The sequence below is a fragment of the Sturnira hondurensis genome, unplaced genomic scaffold, assembly GCF_014824575.4.
Source record: "Sturnira hondurensis isolate 20B ecotype Veracruz unplaced genomic scaffold, ASM1482457v3 Scaffold0019006, whole genome shotgun sequence".
NCBI classification, from domain to species: Eukaryota; Metazoa; Chordata; class Mammalia; order Chiroptera; family Phyllostomidae; genus Sturnira; species Sturnira hondurensis.
In genome coordinates, this window is record NW_028091637.1 from 3,432,050 (window position 1) to 3,453,062 (window position 21,013).

Here is a 21,013-nt window from a genome sequence, read left to right on the forward strand (position 1 = left end):
CCAGAGAACACCCTAACTTGCTGGCTTCAGGAACAAACAGATTTACCAAATTAGTGAAGATTAAGGTGGGAAAGAAACCTGTGTGACATGAAATAGCGGTTGGGGAAGGAGTGTTACACATGTAAAAATACATATTACATTTCCTTCAACATTTTACACTGAACATTTTGAAAGAGCAATTTGGAATTTTCCAGTGAATACCCACATACAACATCTACAACGAAGATCTTACTATACACTTCTGTTCATGTACCCATGCCTCTACCCATCAGCTCATCTTCCTTTTGCAGTGCATTTAAATTGCCCATATCAGTGCCATTCTCTGCATACCTCAGCATCCATGTCATCTGGTTCTTTTTTAAAATTTACTTACAAAGCCAAATGCACAAATCTTAAGTGCACGTTCACTGAATTTTGACACATACATCTGGCTACATCTTAAATTTGAGATGCCTAGGAACATCAACAGGACATAACCAAACATGTTGCTGGATGCAGAAATCTGGAGCTCAGAGGAGAGGCCACATTTGAAATGTAAATTTGACAATCTTCAGAACGTAGATCTGTTTAAGCTATGAAGTTGGATGAAATTCCCCAGCGCACGAAGAGGTTAGAGAAATGGGCTGTGCCCTCAGGGATCCCAGCCTTTAGAGGTCTGCCGGGTGGGAAAGCGGGAGGACCTACGGGGCAGGTCTGGGGTTGGGCCAGCCAGAGCCAAGTTGGCACGACCCACGGTCCTGAAAAGCCAGTCCGTTCCGCGCCAAGGGGCGGTCCTCGGGAAGCGTCCGAGGTGACTTGAGGTGCCGGGCAGCAGGCCCCGGAGGGGGGCGTGGAGGGAGCTCGGGGCCACAGGCGGGAAGGTCAGATGGGTGGGGGCGGTGGAGGGGAAACAAGGGATGCGGGGAGCGGGGAAATGGACAAAAGAAGGGGAGAGGGAAAGAAAGGAGAAACAGAGGAAACGGCGGGCAAGGGGGACAGAGTAGGGGAGATGAGGAGGCGGGGAGGGGGCGGAGTCGCCGCAGCGGCCAGCGAGGGGCGGGCGGAGGGAGGGGGTGTGTGCGCGGGTCACATGGTCGCGGCTGCCCTCCCCGTCAGCCGCCCTCGCTGCCGCGGTGCGCTGGCTGCAGGAAGCCTCCGCGCCGCCGCTTTTGTTGTCAGGGACCCCGCGAGGAGCGCCGCTCTGCAGCTGCCACCTCTCTCGGCAGCCTGCTCTCCCGCCGCCAGTCCCGGGCGCCCCGCCCGCCCCCGCCCATGACGGGGCCCCGCGACCACCGCTGCTCCCAGCCCGGGGCGGCGCGGCGCTGAAGCGGAGGCGGAGGAGGTGCTGCCCCCGCTGCGGAAAGTGGTCGGCCTCGGCCCCCTCCCCGAGGGTACCATGGAGGTGAATGCGGGTAAGAGGACTGTGGCGGGTCGGGGCTGGCGGAGGGGATGCTCGGAGCCCGTTGGGGCCCTTCGGAGGGGCGGAGGCCGAAGGTGTCCCCAGGCCCGCGGGGTGGGGGGGTACGCGCCGCGAATCCGCCCCAGGCTCGGTTCTTGTCGCCCCCCCGGGACACCCCACGATCGCCCTCACCGTTCTCTGCAACGCCGCAGCGCGGCCCGGTGGCGCCGGCCCGGCTCCCCCCTCACATGGCCGGGCCGCGCGAGCCACGTGCGTGCTGTGTTTACGTTCTGCGGCGCGCGGGCGCCGGTTGGCTGGGCGGGCGCGTGACGCGGCATTACATAATGGGCGCTGAGGCGGTGGCGGCGGGCGGGGACACGTGAGGCCGCTTGCCTCTGTGACCCACATTCCCCAGAGCCGCAGGGACACGTGGGGGCGGGAGCGCGCGCGCAAGCACGCGCGCGCCGGCGGGGAGCGCCGCTGCCTCCCGGGAGGCCCCGCCCCTTTGGAACCCTCCGAGCTGTGACGTGGAAGCGATTCTTTTCTCCCCCGCAGGGATGCACAGAGCGGGGGATGCCGCGCTTGCGCAAGCCGTGGAACCTCCCGTGGTCACGCGGCTCGGTTGGGGGGTGTTCAGACGCCGCACTGCTTCGGTCTTTGCCGGCACCGCTGGGAGGTGACCCCGATGTGCGGAGCCGCGGGAAGTGGGGTGGATGGGCCGCAGACCTTGCGGGTACTGAGGAGGAAGTGTGGGGCGAGGGCGTGCTCGAGGGCGAAGGAGGTGCCCGGGACAGGCGTGGGGCTTCCGCGACGCGAGACCCTCTAAGGAGCCTTTGGTGTTTACGTTCTGAGCAACGTCCGGCAGATGGGACAACACCTACCCTTGTTATGAGGTTGCTTCACTGTCCAAAAATTAAAAAAAAAAAAGTTTTTCTCTAGGACGCGATGTATCTTAAGTTACAAAAATGGGCCTGAAAATCCGCTTGGGTTGAGAGTCTTACTGTGTTGCGAATGGCTCACACCAATGGGTAGTCATTCATTCAGCTCACGCGAGTGGTTAGGATGACTCCTCAGGTTGTCCTGTGTTCCAAGTGACTCTACTCAGACCTTTCTGTAAGACTGGTCCTTGTTCACTTCACTTGATTTTTTTCAAACCGTTAAGTCAGTGATCTTAGTTGAACCTTAGCAGTTTGGCTTTGTAAGTCTTTTTTCTTGTATTTCCTGTTACAGTGCTACAGAACAGTATTTTACTTCCTTTTCCTTTTTTGTCTGCTCCAATGATGGCCTTTATACCTGAAGTCAGTGAGGTTACAGAAGCCAGTTTTTAAGTTAGTGTATGCTGTAAAAAACATGCCTTGATAATGAATGTGCTGTGAATTTTTCACCAACAGTAAGAACAGTAATTTTTTAACTGTATTTTCATTGTTAATGGAGGCCTACTTAGCCCTTGAGGATATTTAAAACAAATTAGGTAAGTTGTCATGGAATTAAACTCTTATTTGATAGGATCTGGGGATTATTAGGATCAACTTACTCTAACCGAGCTTTGCAACCTCATATATGGGCAGGCTCAGGTTAGAAAATCAGAAAATTTTTCTCTGGCTTGAACCTTCCTGGGAAAGTATCACTGATCTGAATCTTGCCTTTTGCAGTATAAGTTATAAAACTTCTTTTGAAGGACGGTCTCCTCCCCCCCCCCCCCACACTCCCCTTCTATTTCCAGTTCTCATCCCATGTTTCTTGCACAGTGGGGTTTTTTTTCCTTTCTGATTATCATCCTTGTTGCCCTTGGGGCTGTAGCACCCAGAAATGAACAGGCTCCTGTGGAAATGGTTGGACAGTTACCAAGTTCCAAGTTTGGGATTCTGCTGCAAATGAATTCTCTGGCAGGCTTAGCTTTTGTAGCATATTGCATTGCTGACTCACAGTAACCTTGCAATCAGGACCTTTTCATGTGAACTTTTGAAGCTAGGTTTAATCCATCGTGGAGGTGATTGTTTGTTTTTTTAGTATAGGACTTTGCAATCGTCTTTCTTAAATTTTCTCTTGTTCCTTTTGGCTCAAAGTTCAAGCTGTGACAGCTGTTGGTGTATCAATAATTCTGACCTTTGTCAGAGCGAGTTTTGATAAGCATTCCCTTTTACATTCTTCAAATTGTAAATGTTGATTAGGGTTAGGCCAAATTCATTTATGACTGGCACACTTCTAACCTTTTTCTTTGGGTTGATATCATTGTATTAGTAAATACACATTCAAACATTAACCATTTCATTTAACTGTCCTACAGTTCATGATACTGTGTCTCTGTCCTCTTCATGCTTATTACAGATGTGAAATAGAAGTGGCAGAAACTGAGTCATACACTGTCACAGTTTATTTTTTTAATTTATTGATTTCTTTTTTTAGAGAAAGGAAGAGACAGAAAGATCAATTTGTTCTACTTGTTTATGCATTCATTGGTTAATTTTTTTTTTTAAGATTTTATTTTCGGGGGTGGGGGGAAGGGGAGGGTGGAAGAAAGAGGGAGAGAAACATCAAATAGTTGCCTCTAGACATTCCAAACTGTGGACCTGGCCGGCAACCTAGACATGTGCCCTGTCAGGGAATTGAACCTGAACTGGCCAGGTTTGCCGAACCTGAACCGGCAAACCAAAAGTTTGTGGGCTGGCGCTCAATCTCCTGAGCCACACCAACCAGGGCTATTGGTTGGTGCCCTACCTGGGGATTGAACCCTCAATCTTTGGCATATTGGGGATGATGCTGTAACTAACAGAGCTACCCAGCTAGGGCTATCACAGATAGGTTTTGATTTCATATGCTAGGTTCATTAAATAATTCATTGCATAAACTTATTAATCCTGGTTGTAATTAATATTTTAAAAATTAAGAAAGCATTCCCATATAATTTATTTATATCTTCCTAAGTCTTCACAGTATTCTACTGTGTTTCTCCAAACTTGGAAAGTAAACTTCAGAGGGAGATGAGGGTAAAGAAGTCTTCATTTGGAAAGAGAAACTGTCCAGCAGTGGAAAGAATCAGATGTGACGAGGAGGTGCTTGACTAGTTAGTAGAGTGTAGGGATTCAGAAGGTAGCGTGGAAATAACCTACAGAGAAATGAGTGGGTCATCTGACACCTTCCGAATGAAGGAACTAAGTAAGGATATGGAGGTTTTGTTTTGTTTGAACTATTCTGACTGAACTCCTCCAGTACTCTGATGGTAAAATAATGATGACCAGTATCCATTGAGCATTTATGGTGCGTGAGGCCCTTTACGTGTGTTACTGCTTTGATACCTCACAATTCCATGAAGGAAAGTTCTGTTGTTACCATTTGAAGTTGAGGGTCTAATTGAAGTTAAGTAACTTAGGCAAGTGGCAGAGCCAGGTTTTGAACCCACAAAGTCCATTTGGGGAGCACAAGCGAGCTACTGTAATAGGTTTACGCTTACATAATGTTTGAAGGTATATGCACAACTTGGTGGTCCTGCCTTCTTGGGGGTGAAGGAGATAACTGAGGATCCACTTGGTGTGTGGTGGTATAGGGTTATAGCTGGTGGAAAAGGGCAGGTGTCAGCAGAACCTCCCAATTTTAACATTCATTCCACTTTTTGAATCTAGTTAGTCTGTTTTGTTTTTTTTCCTCGTGACACTAGATTACACTTGCCCTCCTCTTCCAGCAACTTACATGGAGACAAAGCATGTTTTACAAGATAAGACCTCTGTTTCTTGTTATTCTGTTTTTTATTTGTTATTTTAAATAACAAATATTTATTTTACATCATTTAATAATTTACATATTTTTCAAGATCCCACTTACTGTGACCTTGGCTGTTTGTCTCTCTTGAGTTCTGCCTTCTGTACCGCTCTTGTGCGGTCCTCAGCAGTTCATAACAGTATGAATATGCCTGCGTTGCACTGAAATGAGTGGTTAACATAGCTGTTCCCCACCTGGGCTGTTACAGCTTTTTAGGGAAGGCACCATGTTGTTCACTAGAGCCCTGACACTCAGGACACAGTTGGAAGTTCAGTGTTTCAGTTAGATCTGCTCTAACGTCCTGTGAGTAGAAATTATTAATAATCTTTTAAATGAGAAAACTAAAGCTTCTTGCTGGTAAACATGTTTTGTTCTAAGACAAAAAAGTACAGTCATGATTTGAACTCAAGCACGTATCCCAGGATTGTGGGCAGTGGCAGTAGGAGGGTTTTGATGATGGGTCAGCCTAGAATTGGGGTAAGAGACCTCCAATATATGAAGGGACAGTGAGTACTTCCCCATAGGACAAAATTGAATATTGATTTCTGGCTGGTCTGAAGTCGACCACTGGGTAAGCCCTAGCCTGGGAGCCTGGCCCAGCTCCAAGGTCTTTTTCAACTAAAAATAGAGAAGACTGTGTCTCAGCTAATTTTAGCTTGAGGAATCTAAGTAAGAAGTACATTCTCCCTGTTTCTGAAGGTGTTGGGACATGCTGGGTTGGGGATTTTGCCTTTCTTGCTTTATCATCAAAAAACATGTAAAAAACACTTTATTAACCCTCATTTATGAACACCATTTCATTTCAGTCTTGTAAAAACTGGCAGGTGTTCCCATTTATAGAAGATGACTCAGATTTGGAGAGATTGAAAGTGACTTGTTTGCCTAGGTCTTCTCAGGAATAGGTAATAGTCCACCCTCTGGAATTAGATAGCTTTGAATTTCAACCCTGGCCTTGCCACGTAGTAGCTGTATTACTTAACCTCTCTGAGCTCTGAGTTCCTCATCTATAACATGGGATACTGGAAATTAATTCACAGGGGTCCTGTGAGGATGAAATGTGAGGTAAAATTGGATCATTTTATTCTTGACATTTGTTAGGTAGTTGGTGACTTGTAGTTTTCACTTTCCTTTCTTCATTGGCCTAAGGAACTACTAGATGTACCCTGTACCTTACAGGAGATTAAAATTTAACTCATTTGGGTTAGTCATCATGTTGATAGATTGGTGTCTCTAGAAGCAAGAGTAGATGCTATCAGACAACTGAGTCAGCGTAGAAGGTCTTTTGAGGTGAATGTAGCTGCTTGTCATGGGTCATCTCTGATTCCACGGTAGCTGGCGCAAATTCTCGTTGTAAAGGATTGTTGAACTTTTAAAGATAGGAATAGGATCTTAACTGGATTGATAGTAGCTCAGTAATTTTTCTTAGGTTTGATCTTGGAATTTTTGCAAAGGAAAATGTATTTTGGATTAAATAGTACCTTCTATTCCTGAGTCAGTGCTTTAAATTAGTTCTTAAGCCATCAGGATAGCTCTGATTTCTAATTTTTTTTTAAGCTGAGGTAGTCCAAAGACCTTGTGAATATAAATGGTTGACTCACATGGTGGCCCTAGGAAAGTCTTCTAAGGAAAACTATCACTTTTTCATCTTTTATCCTCTTGAGATCTTAGGAAGTGAATTTACTACTTCAGGTAGTAGGTTAGAGAAGATAAATAGCTGTGCAACCTTCCTTTGGGAATTTATTCAGGACTAAGAATAATATTTTTCTTTACAGTTTATTCTGAGAGAAGACATGTGAAAAAAGCAGCAGTTTGTTAACACGTGGAATTTCTAATGTGAACTTCAGATCTCTAAAGTTTCATGAGAACAGATGGCACCATGGTTTTTACCTCGGAACATGGCATTTGATAGGCTTCCAGGTTACAATTGCTTCTGTTTGAACTCATAGTACATTAAGGGTAGTTAGGCAGTTATGTCAATGAAGCATTAACTTTTATAAGTATAGGCCAGATTCAGAGACTTCCAGTCAAGATGGCAGCATATATAAACATGGCTCACCTCCTTGCACAGCCACATCAAAATTACACCTAAAATATAGAATGCCATCACTCAGAACCATCAGAAATCGAGTTGAATGGATGTCTGACAACTATGGAGTTAAAGAAACCACATCCACCCAGACTGGTAGAAGGGGTGGAGATGTGGAACTGGCTGGCCCGTTGTGGTGGATAAAAATTCGGGAGGGGTACATCAGGAGTGAGGGGTCCTATCCCCACACCAGGCCCCCAGCCCAGGGTCCCAGTGCTGGGAAGATAAGTCCCCATAACTTATGGCAGCAAAAACCAGTGGGGATTGAGTTGGTGGAAGAAACTTCTGGATTCCCAAGCAGTTCCCCTTAAAAAACCCACATGTATACTTACTCAGTCTCACTCCCTCTGAGCTCCAGGACCTGGATAGCAGCTTGAAAGACACTAGTGTCATGCAGGGAGGAACTAAAGTGTCTGGCATCAAGGCAAGAGCAGGAGGATAGTTTTTGCTTACACAGGGGGGTGGGCAGAAGCCATTCCCCTCCGCCTCCCGCCAGAGCCACATCAGTAGGCACGTCCCATATTTGAGACTTCATCAACCTGGCTAATACTGTTTGCCCAGCCCTGTAGATCTCCTGAGGCTCTGTCCCACCCAATTTGTGGCCTACCCAAGCTGTTAACAATGGCTTTTCCAAATGAATGGCTGGTCTTCAGCCATGTTTTATGATTTCCTAAATTCTTTCAAACAAGCGACAGCTGACCTCTGTGAACCTTTAGCCTTCATACCTCTTGCTACGTGGCCCCAGGTGCAGCACTAGCAGCAGACAGCCTAAGTTCACAGCTTGGCTTCTCCTGGGAATTTCCGGGCCCAGCACAAGAGCAGCCATCTGTAGATTGTTTTATAGCTCAGGCAGGGTGCCTCTGGGCAGAATCCAGTTGGGGGCTGACCTTGGCCTGCATTACGTGGGAAACCCCAGAGCCTGCAATGCAGTGGACAGCTACAGACCATGTCAGAGCACCACCATCCTGTTCCTGCGCAGCTCATCCTCCATCGAGGGTGGAGGTTGGTGGTCAGTGGTAACAGCTAGTCCTTGCAGCTGACTGGCCTGGGTAAATTCCTCCTGTTGATGTGCCAACAGCAATCAAGTCTCAACTCTAAGAGGAGGATGTACTCAGCTCACATAGAGGGCACCATTGAGTACCCAGCTTGGGTGATAGAGGAGGCTGTGCCACTGACCCTACAGGACACCTACTACATTAGGCCACACTATGTTGGAGTCAAAGCAACTCTAATACCTAGACATGATCACAGGGAAGCTGCCAAAATACGGAGACAAAGAAACATGTCACAAATGAAAGAACAGATTAAAACTCCTGAAAAAGAACTAAACAAAATAGAGATAAGCAATCCAGCAGATGTAGAGTTCAAAACACTGGTTATAATGGTGCTTCAGGAACTTAGGACCTCAAAAGCATAAAAAAAGATCCAGTTATAGATGAAAGATACACTAATTGAAATACAGAACAATCTACAGTCAAAAAACAGTAGAGTGGATGAAGTGAGAGTCAAATCAGTGATTTAGAACATAAAGAAGCAAAAAACAACCAATCAGAAAAAGAAGAAAAAGGCACTTCTGGGCAAGATGGAGGCATAGGTGGAAACACTGTGTCTCCTCGCACAACCAAGTTTAAAGACAACAAAGTTTTAGTAACAAAAATGCAACCAAAACACGGAAAATTGAACTGTACGGAAGTCCGATAACAACAAACCATTTATCCAGACTGGTAAGGGGCGGAGTCAGCGGCTGGCGGAGCGGGGTTGTGCAGTAAAAAGTGGCCAGAGGGACCGACCTAGGTGTGCAGGCAGCTGTTGGCAGATCCCAGGTGTGGGGTGGCAACGGGCAGACCCAGTGAAGGTGCAAGGCAGCTGGCTGATCATGGTCACACATTTGCAAACAGATAAACGAGGCGAAGGAGCGAGCAGTGAGACAGACCACGCAGTCTGGGGCCCCAGCGATGGGAATTAAAGTTTAAAAGCACCAATTGGAAAAACTCTCCAGGTTGAGGTGCCGGGAGAAGCTCCCAGGTTCACAGAGAGTTTGTTGGAGAGACCCACAGAGTCCTAGAGGGTGCACAGGTCCACATACCCAGGAACCAGCACCAGAAGGGCCCAGTTTGCTTTTGAGAAGCAGCAGAGGGGATCAAAATCAGAGAGAGAGCAGTATAAATGCCATTGCCCCTCTCTGACCCCACCCCCACATAGAGCATCATAACCCAGTAACCTGGGTGGTCCCGCCCTGGTGAACACCTAAGGCTCTGCCCCTCATACAGAACAGGTGCAAACAGACCAAAAGATTATGGCTCAAGAACGGCTCAAAGCCCCAGAGCCAATACTTTTAAGCGACCAAGAGATAGCCAACCTATCAGATGCACAGTTCAAAACACTGGTGATCAGGATGCTCACAGAACTGGTTGATTTTAGTCACAAATTAGAGGAACAAATGAAGGCTAAACTAATTGAAATGAAGGGAAATGCACAGGAAACCAGTAGTGATGGAAAGGAAACTGGGACTCAAATCAAGGAAGTGGGCCAGAAGGAAGGAAAAAATGACCAAACAGAAAAGAATGAAGAAACAAGAATTCAAAAAAATGAGGAGAGGCTTATGAACTTCCAGGACATTTTTAAACGTTCCAACATCTAGATTATAGGGGTACCAGAAGGGGAAGAGGAAGACCAACAAGTAGAAAATTTATTTGAACAAATAATAAAGGAGAACTTCCCCAGTCTGGCAAAAGAAATAGACTTCCAGGAAATCCAGGAAGCTCAGAGAGTCCCAAAGAAGTTGGACCCAGGAAGGAACACACCAAGGCACATCATAATTACATTACCCAAGATTAAAATGAAGGAGAGAATCCTAGAAGTAGCAAGAGATAAGGGGACAGTCACCTAGAAAGGAGTTCCCATCAGACTGTCAGCTGATTTCTCAAAAGAGACCTTACAGGCCAGAAGGGGCTGGAAAGAAGTATTCCAAGTCATGAAATCCAAAGACCTCCATCCAAGATTGCTCTATCCAGCAAAGCTTTCATTTAGAATGGAAGGGCAGATAAAGTGCTTCTCAGATAAGGTCAAGTTCAAGGAGTTCATCATCACCAAGCCCTTATTATATGAAATGTTAAAGGGACTTATCTATGAGAAAGATGATAAAAATATGAACAGTGAAAGGACAGCAAACTCACAGTTATTAACAACCACACCTAAAACAAAAGCAAACCAAGAGGACAGCTAGATCAGGAGCAGAACCATAGAGATGGAGATCATATGGAGGGTTAGCAACAGGGGAGTGAGAGGAGGAGAAGTGGGGAGAAGGTACAGAGAATAAGTAGCATAGATGATAGGTAGAAAGTAGACAGCGGGGAGGGCAAGAATAGCATGGGAAATATAGAATCTAAAGAACTTGTGACACATGGACATAAAGGGGGGAATGGTGGGGGAGGGAGTGTGGAAGGGAATGAAGAGGGGGAAGTGGGGCCACTGTAATGGCATAATCAATAAAATATATTAAAAAGAAAAAAAAGGTATCCAAAAAACCAAGGATAGTGTAAGCAGCCTCTGGGACAACTTCAAGTGTTCCAACATTTGCATTAGGGGTGCCACAAGGAGAAGAGAAAGAGCAAGAAATTGGAAATGTATTTGAAAAAAGTAATGAAAACTTCTCTTATTTGGTGAAGGAAATAGACATGCCAGCCCAGGGGAAGCTCTGCAAAACAGCGTTTTGGTGGATGCCACATGGGAGGTGTGTGTGTGTTGGGGGGGAATGGGTGAAGAGGTGAGGGGATTAGGAAGTTCAAATAGGTAGTTATAGACTAGCCATGGGATGTAAAGTATGTTATAGGAAATGCAGTAGCCAAATAACTTTATACGCATGACCCATGGACATAAACAATGGTGTGGGGATTGCCTGAGGGAGTGGGGGTTGTTAGGTAGAGGGGGGCAAAGGGGGAAAAATTGGGACAAGTATAATAGCATAATCAATAAAATATAATTAGAAAACACAACTGTAGGCCAGTTTGTGCTTGAATTCACTGGTTGTAGCCAGTCTAAATTTCATGTTGCAAAGAATCACCTGGGGAACTTGTTAAAAATGCTTATTCGTACTGGTTCCTTATCATCTGGGCAGAGCTTTGGAAATGTATATTTTAGAAAAGTACCAGATGGTTCTGTAATATATATTTTACATAATTTCTCTAGATAATGAGAATTAACTCAACATTTGGAAGCTTGTTCTCCTTGTGTTCAAAGTCTTGGGACCCTTTAGACTTTAAAATCAGTGGTAGATGAAATTTCTATTATTAAAACTATTGTTCGTCACTTTTTGTTCCATTGAGCACTAATGAAAGTAGTTGGCTGGTGTGACGGTGGTTCTCAAACTTTACTGGGCATCAGCATCATCAAGGTGATTAAAATTTTCATTGAATAGACCTGGAGTGGGGCCTGAGATCTTGTGTTTGTTTCTACCAGATTCCCAGTTGATGCTGGAGCCCTGAGTCCAGGGACCACAATTTGAGAATGACTGGTTTATAGGTAGGGACCACATTACAGGACACGTTAATTATCAAATCCTGACTTCATTCTGGGCAGCTGATAACAGCATGCTAACAGGATTCGGGAAGTGGGTCAAACTATAGAAAGAGCAGATTCACACCCTAGCCTTAGGACTGATACAAGGCATTGCTTAATGAATGGAAAAGTAGATGGAATTTTTCACATTATTTAAAACTCAGGTGTACTTAGTCGCTCTTACACATATTAAATTGGTACATGATTAACACTGCTGTGTTTTTCTTGGCATAGTATGCACCTGTTTTAACATCTCTTCTGATAGTTTAACAAACTCCCTGATAATGGTTGTGCTTTACTTTTCAGGGCTTCCCAGCCTGGATGTAATAATTGGTACATGAATATGTATTTGGTACCTAATATCAACATGACAGACTAAGACACTAAAATTCTTTTTTTTTTCTTTGTAAATGGAAACATCTGTTCTCTGGAATTTTTTTGGCATTTTTTGTTGAGTGTATCTATGTCTCTGTGTGTATGATTTAAATGACTTCTAAAGTATGGCTTTTATCTAAAAAAAATTGGAGAGTTGTTTTCCTTTAGCAGAGAAAGTTTTGTTTCAGAGTAGAACCTTGAATTGTAGTTATTACTTTGGGAATGTGCAAAATTCTGCAGTTACTACTCAGTATAGTCATCTAGATTATTACCAGAAGTGCCCTGTTTTACTGGCAACTTTCTAGGAATGTTTTATCATGTTTGGGAATCTGTCCATGTTATTAGACGTGGGCTTCAGAACAAAGGCAGAGAAGTACTAGGTGTTAAAAATATTTAGGATGGGCTTATTACATGAAACATGTATGGAGAATTAAGAGACACTCCTGTACACCTAGGTCCATACAGTCTAGTTGAGAAATAGATGGAAACAAGTGAACAGGTTTAAATGAGACCTCAGGATGGAGATGGAAGAGAGATAACTTTGCATCTAATGCACATTGAAAAAGCCAATAAATGTTTGTTGGTGATGGAGAGAAGAGGAAAAGAACTACAGTAGACCTTGGCAGAGAAGATGAGAATTACTTGTTTGATCTAGGATTTGGAAAAATAATATATTTGTCTATGAGGTTACTGTTGTCTATGAGGTTACTGTTGCAACATTCTGTCTTTTTGAGTGAAGAAGTTTGTAATTATATCCTAAAAATAATTCTAAGTGCTATTTCTTCATCTGGGAGGTTTATAGTCTCTAAAGTGTTAAGACCAGTTTTCAGGGGGGTTGTGGAAGTTACACTGATGAATTTGTGAGTAGTGTTTTGAGAGTAGCTCTGTGAAAAGGGCATTAACTTCAGCCTTAATGTTATTCTCTGATAGCCTGCATTCTTTCTTTTAGTCTTGTGAACATTTACTGTAGTTGGTCAAAAGAACAAGTAGTGAGTCTGGATTCCTTAAGAGGTGCTTAGAGGTAAAGTGTGTCTTCGAGTCAGAAGTAGGTGGAGAAGGGAGAGTGGAACTGGGGTTTAGCGATAGTCATAGAAGTCTTCAGGGAGCGTCAGAACAGATTCTGAGACCAATAACTGAAAGTTTCTCTATTTTGAGATACATTACTTTATCAGGAGTTCCAGATGTTACATTTGTTTTGATTAACCTGTGTTTTAGCCAAATGATGGGGGAGGCAAACGATGAACTCATTGTTTCTAGGATTATGTCACATAAAGGTATAATGAAGGAGACACAAAGAGGATCAGAACTGTATTTCTTCATGGCCACAACAATTTGTTTAAGCTGTGAAGTCACTCAGGAAGGTTTTTCATTCCTCTTAGGTAAAGGTTGGAAAATAGAAAACTAGGTTTGGATCTGCATATACTCAGAATAACTAAGCCAATCAGAGCCTTCTCACTTTTTCAGTCAGTGGAAATTAGTATGGGCTTTGGACTTTGTGGAAACAGGAAGAATAGTAGGAAACAAGTTATTTTTCCTTTTGGGATAAGTTGACATTTACTCAGCAATCAATTTCTAAATTAGTGACTTTACTGTTCAAAATTATAAAAATAGAATATATATATTATCATGTGTCTAATTATCTGATTTCTCTCTCTTTTCTAGGAGGTGTGATTGCCTATATCAGTTCTTCCAGCTCAGCCTCCAGCCCTGCCTCTTGTCATAGTGAGGGTTCCGAGAATAGTTTCCAGTCCTCCTTCTCTTCTGTTCCATCTTCTCCAAATAGCTCTAATTCTGATAACAATGGTAATCCCAAAAGTGGTGATCTCTCCAATATTGAAGGCATTCTGAAGAATGATCGAATAGATTGTTCTCTGAAAACAAGCAAGTCGAGTGCACCTGGGGTGACGAAGAGTCATAGTGGAGTGACAAGTAAGTTACTTTAGTTTCCTAAAGGTTGGTGCCATTCATTGCAGGTGGGGCTTGTTTTATCAGCTTTTTATTTGGGGGAACCTGTTATATTTGGGGGTCTAATTTTCACTCCTTTCTGGGTCATCATACATAGTTCATTAGTTAGGTAAGAAATCAGTGATGGTTTTAAAAGTCACAGCCCCTAAGGGTTATCATAACTGATTCTTGTCACCAAGTGAAATCTGTGGCTATATACTGTGCCTTACCACGTTTCCTCTAGGGTACCTCCACTTGCCACTTTTTCACAGTTACCTTTCTTTTGGACTCCTAGTACTGAATCTGGTTTCTAGAACAGAGTACTTTATTCATTGTGGGAAAGGTTTTTCTTCCATAAAGTTGGAGCTAGGAATATTGGGATTAGGAAATAAAGCAGGCTTAGAATAGTGGAATTTGGACCCCTAAGAGGGTATGGAGGTAAGATGGATTGGTATTGGGAAAGATCAGGAAGGAATGTCCAGAAGGAATAGGACCTAGCTGGGACTTGTAGGTTAAGGGAACTAAGGGTACAGCAGCCTGTGCAGACATTGTTCGTACCTTTTATTTATTGACCTCTCTGCCTGACTTTTTCATTCTTATCCTGGAGACTTGTTTTCCTAGTTCTGGTTTTATATCTGGTGTGAAGTAACTCTGGATTTACAAAATTTCAGAGTATGTTTAAAATCATCAGGGAAGGGCAAAACCAGCTTTTCTGAAAGATTTTTGGTAGTCCCATAAACTGAGTTTAAGAGAAGACTATAATGTCTTTTGATTTGTTAATTTGGTGTAAAGAATTTTCTTTAAATGATAAAAGTGTAATTGTATCTTTCTAAAGCACTTGCAAGATGAACAGAAAAATATTCAATTGGAAGGAAAAAAACCAGTTGAAATCTTTCTCACTTTTCTTTCTGTTTGTGCCTTAGAATTTAGTGGCATGGTTCTACTGTGTAAAGTCTGTGGGGACGTGGCGTCAGGGTTCCACTATGGAGTTCATGCTTGTGAAGGTTGTAAGGTAAAGAAAGCATGCTTTTTTTCCTCTAAGCTTCCGATTCTGGGATTAAACACATTGGAGTTAGGTTTGCCATTTTTCCACATTCGATAATCTGGGAGAAGAGTAGTGAGCTGCTGCTCCTCTTTAAGTATTAAGCATTTTATTTTATTGGTTTTTATTTTTAAAAATATTTAAAATTAAAAATTAAAAATATTTTATTTTTAGAGAGAGGGGAATGGAAGGAGAAAGAGAGGGAGAGAAACATCAGTGCATGGTTGTGTCTCACGTGGCCCTCCCTGGGGACCTGGGCCGCAATCTATAGTATATAAATATAATTTATTTTGAAAAAATATATTTCTAATCCAGTGAAAGTACTTCTTTAAAGATTTTGATTAAAATAAGTTTGCATTCTCAAATTGAATTATGGTATGAAACCAAGTGCACAAAATGCTTGTTTATTAATGTGTCAGGTGCTGTTCCAGGTAGAGGGACACTCCTGCCTTGTTGGAACTGGTTTAAACCAAATTTTGAATAGACCTCATCAGGTGTGTTTTCTGACATGTCTGGTACTAGTTGTTGAGAATAATTCCTAGGTACTTGTAAAAACCTGGTATCTTTGGAAGTAGTTCCAAATGAGTAAAAGAAAATTGGATATAAATTGAGTGCTTGGGAAAGCTCATTATATATTTTAAGTTTGGTTGAATATTTCTTAGATCGTCTATCAGAAAATTCTAAGGGATATAGTTTATACCTCCTACTTATACCCAGGGAACCTCTCTTTCTGTTTTTCTAATCCGACACAATCCTTTTTCCTGAATCAACATGGCTGTGGCAGGTGCTCCTGCTGTTCTCTAACTGAAGGGCAGAGGCAGGAATCCAGCTGGGCAGGGTATGATGGGTGAATGAGATAATGAATATACATGGTGAAAAAAGAAATATTTTTTAGGGTGGCTGTGAATAAATTGTGATCTTGGTAGCTCTTCATGGCCTGGTCACTTAATAAACTGGTCAGGGTTTTATGTAGACATAACACTTTCCCAATGTTTAAAAAGTTGTATAAACACCATTTTTTCTTTTTTCCCTCAAAAATGTGAAGTAACTGTGGGGCAGGCATCGTTCTACCTTTATAGCTGGAGAAACAAAAGCACAAGCCAGTGAGTCTAATTGTGCATTCTTGATATAGTACACATAATTATTCTATAGCTTCTTAAAAGTGTGTCTGGTTCAGATATTGTAGTGTCCAATATAGTACTGTAGTAATTAAGTATAAAAATACTGTATCCCCAAATTACCAACGTAGATTCATGAACTGTGTGGTTAGTTGTAATATTCAAGGAAACTGCATTTTAAGATACTTTTGGTAGCTGTGTTCCTGACTTTTCCATTCTCCTTGGAACTATTAAGCTGGGATCTTCGAATACCTATTATTGCACATACACTTAAATTGTTTGTTTACTGAAGGCAGTTACTTACAGCAATCTAGCTGGAACCTGTCTTTCTCTGGATCATTAGTTGGTCTGTGGTGTGATACTTACCTGTTGCTGACAATCAGCCAGGGACACCTGGCACACGTTAGTAGGCCTTGCTGGCGTCAGCAGGCAATGATCCAGAAAGACCAAGCTCTACTAACAATCCTTAGTTCCCTTGAGGGGATTATAGCTATGGAACATATATTCTGTCAACTCTTTAAAACTAAGTCATATTTTAGGAGCTTTGGAATTTGTATGTGATTAAAGTATGAGTTAGAAAATGTGGCTGTAGGCAGGGACTGGTAAGAGTTGAGTGTAGGACAAGGGGTGCTTGGAAGGCAGCAAGATTCTCCAAAAGGAAGAAAGGGAGGAAGAGTTTTGTCTGGTTAGAAAATATAGAGGCTTACTGATGCTGGTAAGAATCCAGTTAAATTCCATGTGTCAAGATTATGTTTCCCTCTGTTCTAAGCCAAAATTATTTCCCAGGTTTAGCTAGTAGTATTGAGTGGTTAGGGGTTGGGGTGGTTGCTTATAAGCAATCCATCTGGATGTCTTTAAATGAATGGGTCTGTCTGTCTTTGTTCTTAGGGTTTCTTTCGGAGAAGCATTCAGCAAAACATCCAGTATAAGAAGTGCCTGAAGAATGAGAACTGTTCTATAATGAGAATGAATAGGAACAGATGTCAGCAGTGTCGCTTCAAAAAGTGTCTGTCTGTTGGAATGTCGAGAGATGGTATATTCCTAGTTTAAAGATCATTCTTTTTTAAAGCATATGGAGCTTGACTTGTATTTCTCAGCATAAACTAGAGCTATAAACCAGTTACTGGTAGTCCTTTCATGCTTAGGGTAAAGCAGATTTTAGAAAACACATTTTAATGCCTTGTAGAATGCCAAATTCATTAAAGTCAAATTTTAGCATCAACAATCCAGGAACAGCTTATGACTCACTTCTTTTTTTGTTGGTTCTGTAAAAAAGACCCATTATTTTCTCTCTGTATAATTTGAATACTTTCCCCACCCCCCCCAAAAAAGATTTAGCTTTTCTTGATGTAGGAATCCATGGATCTTTCTCCATAATCTCTTAGCATTGCTGATGAACCCATTTCTTTTTATGTGACTCCATCACTTTCTCAGCCTGAGCTTTTAGGGCACAGATTCGGAATACACTGAAAAGAAATGCAAATTTGAAAGAAACGTTAGGGTCTGGAGTGGAAGAGGTAGTTCATTTCTGGTTTGAAATGGAGCGATGGAAAATAAAAGTTGTGGTAATTTGTGGGACTGTTAGTGTTATCTGTGGATGACATCACTGGAAGATTTGACTCTTCTATTGTGCTTAGGAAATCATTTGTGGACAGTCTAATTCTGTCGTATGAAACATAACAGATGAGGAAGAGGTTTTCACAGGGATTAGTTTAGTAGGCCTAATTAAGAACTGCTAAGAATGAACCTCGTATTTATCCAGGGGAGGTCATTTAAGCAATCCTGTAGGTTGCTCTAATATCTTACTGACACAGAAATATAGTATTGCAATATGGAGACTCTTAAAGAACAGATTTTAGCAATTGATGTTTTGGATTTTAATTGCCTGAAAAAAAATTTTATAGCACTAGAAATAGCAGTCCAAAGTTGATACTGTGATTGCCCCAAAAGAATAAAAATGGCAATCATTTGTGAAGGAGAGGGGGTAGAGGTGTAGAGTGTGAAATAAGACGAAAGCACGTGTCTGATAATGTCAGAGATACAGTTAGATTATTAGTAAGGCTTTCTTGCTGGGTGGGTGTATAGAATTTTTACCATCTGTATAAAATACCATACACAGTCTAAGACTAGCCTCCAAAATAATGGAGGATGAATTTTATTGATTTTAATTAAAATCCAGCAAGTTGATTTTTCAGTAAGTGCATTTCTCTTGACTATTTTTTTTTAATTGATCTCTGAGGGCAGGGGATGCGGATGGGGGAAACATCGACTTGCTGTTCCACTTCTTTAGCCATTCATTGGTTGCTTTTTGAATGTGCCCTGACCTGGGATCGAACCTGCAACCTTGGCATATTGGGATGAGGCTGTAGCCAACTGAGCTACTTGGCCAGAGCTGCCTTTTTTTTTGAAAAGGTTTTCTTTTTGAAGAAGCCAGTAAAGGAAAGAACAGGTCATTTAATATTGGATCTTGAGGATAAAATGATGAAAATAAATTGACAAAGTCAGATGTTCAGGGAGTGATTATATCTACTAGGTTCTGTTAAGTGTTAATGGATTTAGGTAGCTGAATCCCATGTGCCTTCTTAAAAAGAATCTTTAGCCTTGTTAATAAGGTATGGTGTAGTCATGCTGATCTGCTTCAGGCTCTGATTTGCATTAGTTAATTTCAAATTTCTTAGATTTTGCTTATAAACTACCCAAGAGATACAGATCTTCTTAGCTTTGTTTTGGGAGAACAGTGCCTTCCACTTCCTATGGTATATCAAAAACAACCAGTAAGTTTAGAATAATTTATGGCAGAGACATATAGATACTGTTTACTTGTATGACTAGAGGGCATAGCTATCAAAGATAATTTTGTGTTGTTCTTTTGTATAAACAGGTCCTGTTTAGAGTATAGATGTTAAATATCTTTTTCTTCAATAGCTGTTCGGTTTGGTCGTATTCCTAAGCGTGAAAAACAGAGGATGCTAATTGAAATGCAGAGTGCAATGAAGACCATGATGAACAGCCAGTTCAATGGTCATTTGCAGAATGACACATTAGTAGAACATGAACAGACAGCCTTACCAGCCCAGGAACAGCTGCGACCCAAGCCCCAGCTGGAGCAAGAAAACATCAAAAGCTCTTCTCCTCCCTCTTCTGATTTTGCAAAGGAAGAAGTAATTGGCATGGTGACCAGAGCCCACAAGGATACCTTTATGTATAATCAAGAGCAGCGAGAAAACTCAGCAGAAACCATGCAGCCCCAGAGAGAACGGATTCCCAAGAACATGGAGCAATATAATTTAAATCATGACCATTGTGGCAATGGGCTTAGCAACCATTTTCCTTGTAGTGAGAGCCAGCAGAATCTCAATGGACAGTATAAAGGGAGGAATATAATGCATTACCCAAATGGGCATGCCATTTGTATTGCAAATGGACATTGTATGAACTTCTCCAATGCTTATACTCAAAGAGTATGTGATAGAGTTTCGATAGATGGATTTTCTCAGAATGAGAACAAGAATAGTTACCTGTGCAACAATGGAGGGAGAATGCATCTGGTATAGTGATATCTCTTTTTTTTTTTTTTGCTCACCTTGTATCAAGGAAAGCTTTGAAGGTTTTCTTTTATGTGGGGGATATACCAACTTTAAGGGTGGGTCAGAAAACCTAAGAGATTTACAGAATCACTTTTGTGCAATATTTTAGGTCAAATACTTTTAATAAACATCATTTATTGTATGACCTAATTTCACACAGAGTTAGGTACAAACGTGTGATTTGATTGATACCGTGATTGGGATTGGGATTTTATGTCAAGTATGGATCATGAAAAATAGGTCCTTTAATTCTTAGAAATCCCTTTCAAAATTTAAGCATTCTGATTAATCACCACCTTACTAGCTTTGGGATTTTCTCTAGGCACTAATCTTTAAGCTCACCACAGTCAGTAATTCCTTGATTTCTCTGGAGTTTTCTTTAACCATTATAATGCAAAAGGGTCTTTGGATATAGAACATGGATATTTTATTGTGGGAGAATTTAGGAATAGTGTAATTTAATAGGCTACCCTCTAAGGATTTTTCTCAGACTTCATCCTAGGAGATGAGTTAATGTTATTCATATCATTCAAGTTTTTTTTTTCATCAAATACAACAATCTACATGAATGAAAGTACAGTGTTTATATTCAGCCAAAATTTCAGCAAAAGCATCAGTACTGCGTCATTTCCAGTTTAAACTATGAGGTCCTTTGATAGTGCTTGGTATTTTCTACAGCCAGGTAATTAAAGCCTTCTTTTATATTTTCAAAACAGTCGACTGTACCCCAATCCCTATGTTAGATCTTTTTGGTCACTTGCAAGTATTCAATCCCATGGATCTGACAGGTGACCTTATATTTTATTAGACTTAGTGGCTGCCTTAAGGGGAAAAAATAGCATGGTTATAGAATCATTTAATTTCTGAATCTCTTGGATTTAGTGAAAATGTAAAGACTGACTTTACTAAAAGAGTTTGTAGTGCATGTTTTATAATCTTTTTAGTGTTTTTATGCCTTTAAAAAAGATTTATTTATTTATTTTTTAGAGAGGGGGAAAGGAAGGAGAAAGGGAGTGAAATATCAATGTGTGGTTGCCTCTCACGCACCCCCCACTGGGGACCTGGCCCACAACCCAGGCATGTGCCCTGACTGGGAATTGAACTGGTGGCCCTTAATCCACTGAACTACACCAGCCAGCGCTTTTTATGCCTTCTTTAGCTTCCTATGTT

General features: G+C 42.0%; 1 protein-coding gene across 1 annotated transcript in view; it reads left to right on the plus strand.

Annotated features, from left to right (window-relative positions):
- Positions 1-1,081: 1,081 nt before the first annotated feature.
- NR1D2 (nuclear receptor subfamily 1 group D member 2) overlaps positions 1,082-21,013 on the plus strand; it is a 33,882-nt gene continuing 13,950 nt past the window's right edge. The window contains exons 1-5 of the mRNA XM_037070846.1: positions 1,082-1,391; positions 13,815-14,081; positions 15,020-15,108; positions 17,145-17,289; positions 19,182-19,804. Of these exons, the coding sequence (XP_036926741.1) occupies positions 1,376-1,391; positions 13,815-14,081; positions 15,020-15,108; positions 17,145-17,289; positions 19,182-19,804 (1,140 nt within the window). The 5' untranslated portion in view covers positions 1,082-1,375. The remainder of the gene's footprint in view (positions 1,392-13,814; positions 14,082-15,019; positions 15,109-17,144; positions 17,290-19,181; positions 19,805-21,013) is intronic.